The following is a 9,276-nucleotide window of genomic DNA, read 5'->3' as shown; positions in this document are numbered from 1 at the left end:
ATTACTGACTACTTTCTGATGCGTGATTCTTATAGTGACATCGCTTTTTTCGCTAAAGTTACTAGGATTGGTTTTATTCGCTGATCTTGAGCGCTTAGCGTTTAACTCTCTTGCGAAGGGTGGAATTTTATTATCGGTATCTGCGCACTAGTTACTAATGTTACTTCGGGTACCATTTTTGGCTTTAAGGAAGTATTGAATTAGTCAAATTAAATTCTTGGGCACTTATCGTTTGATTGTTTTGAGAAGCGCGCTATATGAGTCAACGGTATAGGCAAAAATATAACAGACCACGATCTGAACCGTGATTTCTATGTTGACATCGCTTTTGTAACAAAATCTCTTGTAATTTGTTTTATTCACTGAGCTTGAGCGCTTGGCGACGCATAGCGCTAAAACTGTTCATTTTTTGGGATTTTTTAACGGATATTTCATCCGGCACTTATAACCTTAAAAATTACAAAGTTTCAGCTAAATCCACCGAAAGCCATTTTCCCCTACATTTAGTGCGGGTTCCTCTATTTGCAGACAAGGTTGTATTTACGTGGTAGAGAGGGATTGATTTTTGACGTTAAGAGTTGAAGCCCAAAAATCGTAACGTGTATTTTCGAGGAGCCCAAAAATCAGAGACTGTATTTCCATTGAAAAATTCTAGAAAAATTTATTTGCAGACAAAGTTGTATTTACGTGGAAGAGAGGGGTTGATTTTTGACGTTAAGGGTATAAGCCCAAAAATCATGTTGGGTACTTTCAAGGAGCCCAAAAATCAGAGACTGTATTTCCATTGAAAAATTCTAGAAAAATTTATTTGCAGATAAAGTTGTATTTACGTGGAAGAGAGGGGTTGGTTTTTGACGTTAAGGGATTAAGCCCAAAAATCATATCGGATATTTTCGAGGAGCCCAAAAATCAGAGACTGTATTTCCATTGAAAAATTCTAGAAAAATTTATTTGCAGACAAAGTTGTATTTACGTGGAAGAGAAGGGTTGATTTTTGACGTTAAGGGTTGAAGCCCAAAAATCATATCGGGTATTTTCGAGGAGCCCAAAAATCAGAGACTGTATTTCCATTGAAAAATTCTAGAAAAATTTATTTGCAGACAAAGTTGTATTTACGTAGTAGAGAGGGGTTGATTTTTGACGTTAAGGGTTGAAGGCCAAAAAACGTAGCGGTTATTTTCGAGGATCCCAAGAATCAGAGACTTTATTTCCATTGAAAAAATCTAGAAAAATTCATTTTTTGACAAAGTAGTATCTACGTGGGTTGATTTTTGACGTTAAGGGGTGAAGCCCAAAAATCGTAGGGTGTATTTTCGAGGAGCCCAAAAATCAGAGACTTTATTCAAGCTCTAAAATTTAATAAAAGTTATTTTTTGACAATTTCATATCTGCCTGTTTCAATGGGGTTCATTTTTTACTGTAAGGGTTAGAGCCCGAAAATCGAAGTGGGTATTTTCTGGGAGCCCAAAAAAGCCCAAAAATATCCCGTTAATAAATAACTGAAAATTTTCAATTTTTTGAAGGGGATTGATTTTGGAAGTTAAGGGTTGGTTTGTGGAAATTTTTTTTTGCGGATCATAAGAGCCCAAAAAAAGCCCAAAATTCTGGTGTAATTGAATTTTTATTATTTAGTGATTTAAAGAAGTGGATGTGCTGGGTTAATGTAAGCTGGCACCTCCACAAGAAAATTGATTTTTTTTTAAACTAAAGGAGCCCAAAAATTTTTATTGTAGCCCAAAAAAGCCCAAAATTCTGAGCTATGAAAAGTTCAAAAATTCGATTGTGGAGATGCTAGCTTAATGTACCTCGTGAAAAGGCGCGTTCAGATATTTTTGAGACGAATCCGAAGGTTTTTTACGGGTTTTTCTTCTGACGCTTAGTTTGTTTATAATAATTTTCAAAATTTTAAACTCCATATTATATACAGTGAAAGCGTATACTATTAACGGAAAGAGGTGAAAATAATATTTAAAGAAAAATAAACGAACTTTAGAGCAAATTATTTTGTATGTTATAATCCATGCTTTTTTCATTGTGCAATCGCAAATTAGGAAAATTGTTCCACTTTATAGAAACAAATTTTTGAAAATTGTAAAGAGTGTAATTGTCAAAAAAAAAAAATGTTAAATAAAAACGCATTTAGATATTTCGGAGAAAAATCCAAAAACCTGTTTTCGGTTTTGTGTTTGGACCAGTCCCCTGCAACGACTGCATGCTAGCGTTAGTTCACCAATGGGCTAACTTAAGCTTGCGGTGCAGATGGCGCTGGGAGTCTTTCCAGCCTGTTTTTACATGGCAGGAATAGGCAAAATTAGTTCGAAATTAATTTAATTTATATTATTCGCAATAACAATTGGTTTTACGCACAGCATAATTAAAGTTCAATATCTTGTTGAATACACGAGTAATAGTAAGTGAAAAAAAATCGTTAAAATATTCTTTTCTAGCTGCGGGAATTTCTGATTGGTTTCAATCGTAACTTAGAGTAACTAAATTTAAAGTATTTTTCAATTCAAGAAACAAAATTAAACTTATAATTATAATGAATTTTATTACTGAATTCCAAATACATCTATAAAATTTATATAAAGTAGTTTTGTAAAAAATAAGTTTGAAAAAAGGATGGTGATACAACAAATTTATTTTATAAAAAATAATAAAAATTAACAGTGTCAGATGTTGGTATAAATGAGTAATTTATTAGCAACAGTAGCCCTAATACAATAACTGATGATTTATTGGAATAAACGAATTAATCAATTGATTGAAAGATTGATTAACATGAAAAACTTAAATTGAAATAAATAAATTGAGAAGGTATAGTTTTTATTTATTTTTTAAAAATCTTTTTATGAAAGAATTAAAAAAATAAAGATATCGTTTCACTTTAAGATAACATGTTCCATATTTCTCATAAAAATACATACAGTTTTTATTAAATTTTTTATATTTACACGAAAGAATTTTCTAAAATAAAAGTATAGTTTCAATTTAATATAAAATGTTCAATATTGTTTATTAAAATACAGTGTTTGATTGGTTTTTTATATTGGTTTATTATATTTCTACAGAAGAGTTTTATAAAATACAGCTTTTATGTAATTTTTTCTATTTCTACGCCAGATATTTTTTAATGAAGATATCGTTTGAGTTTATGTGGAAATGTTCCATATTTATTATTCAGGGTGGCCGCTGGCCTGGGAAATCTGAAAAACCGGGAAATGACAGTAAATTTATTCTTTGACCGGGAATTTAAAAAATTTTTAGAGAGAAAAAAAGTTCTCTCCAAGTTTGATCTCAACCGTTTTTCAAATCATCAATTGTATTTTAATCCTTTTCAATTATGACATCATTCAGTTTATAATGCGTAATCAAAAAATCTTCTACTTTAAAAATTTACTATTTTAAATTTTTAATTTTAATTTAAAGAATATTAATATGCAGTCTTGAATACTTGCATACTTAATTAAATAATCTTTTTTAATAAATCTGTACTGTAAGTATTAAAAGGGAACAATAATTTATTTTAAAAAAACGATATTATGCATTTTTTATCAAATATTCTTTCAGTCTAAAATATTCAATTTTAATCTATTCAATTTAAAATTTGTTTAATTGAGAAAAAGAATAATTATTGAATAGTTAGAATTATTTCAACAATTATTTAAAAGTAAAAAATTTGACACTGAATTGTTTTTACATTAAAAGCTTTGATTCTATAGAATTTCGGAGAGCTTTTAAACTGTTAAAGTACAATTTTAATTGTTCTATTTAAAAAAAATTTATTTGTAAGTCACTGTGTTAAATTTTGACGTATATATAATAATTGAACGCTTCTTATTTGTACACAAAATTTGAGAAGTTTTAAGAGGTATTTAGAAATTTTAAAAAGTTTCAAAATTAATTTTGAACTTGAAGTTATTTTATTTCAAACAAAATGTAAATTTTTGCCGATTAAAAAAAAATTAGAAGCTTTTTGAGAATTGTCAAAGGAATTAAAAGAATAAAAAGATTTTCTTACGATTCTTAGAAAAACTGAAAATAATTTTTAATTTCAGAAATTTTTTTAAAGAGAATATTTACAAAGATTTAATAAGATTTATAAAATTGTTAAGAATAAATCTGGAAGATTTTAAGAAACTTTTTTTAAATTTGCAGGATTTTCTAAAAATTGTACGAAAAATTCGATTCATTTCAAAAATGAAAATAATTTAACTTATAATTTAAGAAGTATTCTTTTTTTTAATTAAATTTTTCAATTTTTAACGTTTCTACCTTAAAATTGTTTAAAATAATATAATATAAAAAATGTAAAATTAATTGATTCTTTAATTTAGAGCATTGAAAATGATAACGTGAATTAAATTTTTGTTTGAATCTTTGAACTCATTAATTTATAAAAGTTAAAAATTCGAAATTTTGTAGTTTATCTGCATTTTATTAAAAATTGTTCAATTTCAAAGTGTTAATACCTTCAATTTTTACATGTAAATTATATTGGCCGTAAAAAATGTTTCTGAACCGAGAAAAAACCGGGAGTTTTCTTCTTGGATTAAAACGGCCACCCTCTTATTAAAATACTTAGTCTTGATTTTATTTTTAATATTTCTACAAAATAATTTTAAAATCTAAAGATATAGTTTCAGTTTAAGGTAAAATCTTCTATAATTTTTATTAAAATATATAGTTTTTATTAATTTTTTTACAATTCAACGAAAGAATGTTTAAAAATCAAAATATCGTTTTAGATAAAGATGAAATGTTTCATATTTTTCATTCAAATATGCACACTGTACTTATTGAAATTTTTATATTTCTGCGTTATTTTTTTGTTTGAAATGAAGATAATTATATGTAAAGATATTATTTTAAATCTTACAAAAAATTCAAACAAGAATATTAAAACATTAATTGACAATTATTATATAAACAACAACACTAATATTAAGACTATTAAATTAAACAACAATCAATTATTGCAACTTCCAGAACAGTAACTCCATTCTCTGAAATCGTGTTTCGCTCCCACAAAATATCTTGTGTAAAAAAAATGTCTAGCGCATGACGTGTTCGGGTTTTACAACAAAATTTTCTCTTAAGATGGCTTTTTGTCAGGCTCTAACATTTTCTTTACCTTCTGGCACATAATAAAAATTAAATTTTTTGGAGGAGCTGTCATAACCTGATATTTACATGCAAGAGTAACACACCGCATTCCACCCAGTTTTGTTATTTTAGTGCAAGCTTTTAAAGTAGTAAAACTTAAAAAATGTCCACACTTTAATTTGTCATACATAAAACCGAATGCATTGCGAAAAATATTAATCAAATTAATTTTTCACTAATCTTGCCTATCCTTGCCATATAAATATAGGCTGGAAAGACTCCCAGCGCGATCTGGCCTCCACGCTTCACTTGATCGTACTAGTGAACTAACTTCGATGAAGGGGGCTGGTTTGGACCCTTAGTTGTTTACAATGAATAACAAAGGATGAAATCAATAGATATAGGAAACTTCAGGATTATAAATATTCCTGTATTTTTACATAATAATATGGTTTTGTCCATATAAGTGACAATTGATGCTGAGATTGTTTTATGAAGATTTTTTATTATTCGTTAATTGGAAACTAGACTCAAATCTCAAAAATACTTAAATGACTATAAACAGCCTGTTTTATAAGTGTTATATTTATTGATAGAAAATTTTTAAATATGTCAGATAAGTCGAAACCGGATCTCGACAATTTTTAAGAATTTCTTTACGGGGTTTTACAAAATCTTCCAAAGTTTTGAAATATCTTTAATGCCTGAAAAATTCTAAAATAATAACATTAAATATTACCAAGAATCTTCAGAAAATTTTTTAATAATGAAACCTTTCAAAATTGTTAACAAACCTGTGAATTTTATTTCAAAATCTTTAGAAATTTACATTCCTTTTTAAGTTTTTTGAAGGCTGTGTCTAGTCGTCTTGGAAAATTGGGGACGTTAAAAAAAGGGATGGACTAGTCATCCCAAAAATTCTGGACGACTAGCCAAGCTTACGAAAAATAATAGACTAGCCATCCTAAATTTCGAGATGATTCGAAATGATTCTAATTTTGTCTAAAAATTTAGGAAAAATTCTGCAAAATTAAAAAACAAAATTCTTAGTCTTTCGGATTCATTTTCAATCATTTGAATACATTTGAAAATATTTGTACATCTTTTTGAATATTATTTAACAATAGGTTTTGTAAAATAGAATATTATCACAAATGTTCCCAGGAATATCAAGAAAATTTTTTTATTATCGTGAAACCTTTCAACATTTTTAAAAACTTCTATTAATGGTATTGTTTGAAATCACCAAAAACTTATATTTTGTTTTCACTTTGTTGAAATCTCTTTAAGTTTCAAATTATTCTTGTATCTTTTTAAAACTTCTAAATCCCTTAAACTTATTCGAATTTTGTCTAAATTTGTAATCGTAAAAAATTATCTGACGATAAAATTATTTAAACATAATAAATTTTCCAGGCACAATGCTGAAGATATTTGTCTTAGTCGCAGTGGTGGAGGCCTGCTTGGCGGCGCCGCAATTTATAATCGATCATTCGCCAGCTTTTTACGCTCATCCGGCCGTTCTCATTAATTCACAAATGGAAGAGGGCCTGCCAAATGAACTGAGGAATAATTTTTATAAAAATCCACGAATTGCGGCTGGCCTCGCTAATGAGTCCTTACTAACCGTAAAAGAAATGCAGGTATGTTAAAGTTTTTTTGCATCAAAACTGACATTATTAAAATGTTCTTTCACTGTTTGTGTAAAGTTTGTATAATTTTTGCAGGTAGTGAACCGAGAAGCTGATAAGATTCCTAGGGAGAAGGTGTTTAACATCCTTCATAATGGTGGTTTTCTTCGTAGATAATGAAGCGGTATCATAGCCATAGTCCTCATTTATTTATTTGCATCATCAAACCATTAGTGCGTTTTTTAAAATGCTACAGAATAATTTGAAGACATGAAATAAGAACTGGATAAGGAACAAAAGCTAAAATTTCACAAGTTTAAAACAAAGTTTCTTTGCTAGGTTTTTAAAAATAAAGTATTTATCAAATTATAAAATCATGTGTTCCTCAAGAAATATACACTGAAGATGTGAAAACATTAGGAAAATATTTTTTCTCTCTGGGAGGGGAAAAACAAAATGGTCCTTATACAGGTTTCAATCTTATAAATTTTACAAGTGCAATGTATGTATTTTGAATATGCCAAAATTGTGAAAAATTTATCTCGAATAGAAGAATTATTGATGAAAGTATAAGAATGACAACAGAATAAGGACCACATATAAAATTAGTTGTATTCGGGATGATAGAAAATGTAATCAAAATTATAGAAGGATGTGGATTAATATTTACAACACTTCAGGGAAGTAACAGTTTTTTTAACAGTAACTTTGTTTTTTCAGAAACACTTTGTACCATGTAGTATAGAAATAATGTTATGTTTGGCCTTTATCCAGTTTTCATTCTCATAATTTTAAAGTTACTTTCTTTGAGTGAAAATACACTGAGAAAAAAGATTATTTAATTTAAACAAATGTGGTACTGAATACGTCCCATCAAATATTGTTTTGATCGAAGACAACTTTTTTTATTTCAAGAAATAATGTTTTTCAAATAAAAAACTTACTTTTGTAATAAGCGAAATTTCTTTATATCAAGGAAATATTTTATTGAACGTATTCAGCACTACATTTATTTGAATCAAGTAATCTTTTTTCTCAGTGGAGCATTGATTTTTACATATTCCTAATACGTATCTGTAAATATGGTACTAAGTTACTTGAAATCATTAAAAACAGTTTTTCGGAAAACCGAACCTTATCCAGTTGTCATTTGTATGGTCTTAAATTGCATATCACATTCCCCTCTCTATTGCTATAGTTTTATAGAAAGTGGAAAATAGACAAAAATGTAAAATTTAATAGATCTCAAAACAGCTTTCCTAAAAAGCCAATTTATGTCCGTATGAGAATTTCAAAATATTATTCTTATATTAAATACTGATGAAAAATCTAATCAATACAATCTATTTTTATATAGAAATTCTATCTTTGCCATACAGTTTGCATATATTTTAGCATTAACAACTATCATTTTAGAAGAAGTAGCATATTTTTATATATCATAATTTAGCAGGTTTTTTAATATAGAAAGTGTGGGACTTCTGTGTGTTCAAAAAAATAGTTATAGGTCATCTCTGAAATATTCTGTAAGCGAATGATTGTACAAGAAATAATTGTCCGATTTAAAAGTGTTTTATGAGTTAAATTTTGTGACTATAGAAACTAGTTTATGTGTAATATTCAATTTATTGTAATAAAATCTTTTAATAATCGACCCAAATTCTAAACCAAATTAGGATATGGATCATGAAGTTTCCTTTTTTAGATTTCCAAAAATTTGGGAGTACATTTAATTTTATTTTACAGCGGTAAAACCAGTTTCACACTTTCATTATTTACATATGTTTTGAGAGACCACTTCCTAATTTGAATTTAGTATAATTACAAAATATTAATCGGGTCTCCAAGTCAGTTAAAATTCGCATAAAAGATTATTCGTAAATTAATTAATTAATTTCGACATACTTTAAGCTTAGCCCGAAAATTTATTATTTACGAAACATTCCGGCGATAAGATGGTAAGGTAGAATTCTCCGAAATTTACAAGGTTACTAAAAAGGAATAGTGAGATGCAACCTGACTTTCAGTTCAGTTAATATGAAATCGTATTTTCAGGCAACATAATTAGATTGTACTAAGGCTGTGATCCACCTACTAACTTTCCAAAGTTTTTAAAATGGCAATAAACATAATTATTATATTTGGCTTTCACAACAAAATTATTCGTTTGTGGAATGACAAAAATGAATTTAGAATCATTCAGCATTCAAATTTGTCTTCGACGTTTATAATTAAAATGTAATAACTAAATTTATAGAAACTAACATAAAAATTTAAATATACCAAGAGATGAAAACAATCAAATTTGAATAAGAACTTTCGAAAGTTTTTAAAACGGCAATGAACATAATTATTATATTTGGCTTTCATAACAAAATTATTCGTTTGTGGAATGACAAAAATGAATTTAGAATCATTCATCATTCAAATTTGTCTTCGACGTTCATAATTAAAATCTAATAAGTAAATTTATAGAAACTAACATAAAAATTTGAATATACCAAGAGCTGAAAACAATCAAATTTGAATAAGAATACCA

At 27.7% G+C, this 9,276-nt stretch overlaps 1 protein-coding gene across 2 annotated transcripts in view; it reads left to right on the top strand.

The window, feature by feature from the left end:
• Positions 1–8,915, top strand: part of LOC117169276 — a 19,981-nt gene extending 11,066 nt beyond the window's left edge. Inside the window, exons 2-3 of one of the 2 annotated variants that reach the window (XM_033355569.1) lie at positions 6,523–6,749; positions 6,834–8,915. In XM_033355569.1, coding sequence (XP_033211460.1) covers positions 6,528–6,749; positions 6,834–6,914 — 303 coding nt within the window. In that variant the 5' untranslated portion in view covers positions 6,523–6,527 and the 3' untranslated portion in view covers positions 6,915–8,915. The remainder of the gene's footprint in view (positions 1–6,522; positions 6,750–6,833) is intronic. The other variant, XM_033355568.1, reaches the window with a different exon arrangement.
• The last annotated feature ends 361 nt before the right edge of the window (positions 8,916–9,276 follow it).

This window comes from Belonocnema kinseyi, chromosome 3 (assembly GCF_010883055.1).
Source record: "Belonocnema kinseyi isolate 2016_QV_RU_SX_M_011 chromosome 3, B_treatae_v1, whole genome shotgun sequence".
Taxonomy (NCBI): domain Eukaryota; kingdom Metazoa; phylum Arthropoda; class Insecta; order Hymenoptera; family Cynipidae; genus Belonocnema; species Belonocnema kinseyi.
Note: the sequence above shows the minus strand (reverse complement) of the source record. Positions and strands in the feature narration are given on the sequence as shown.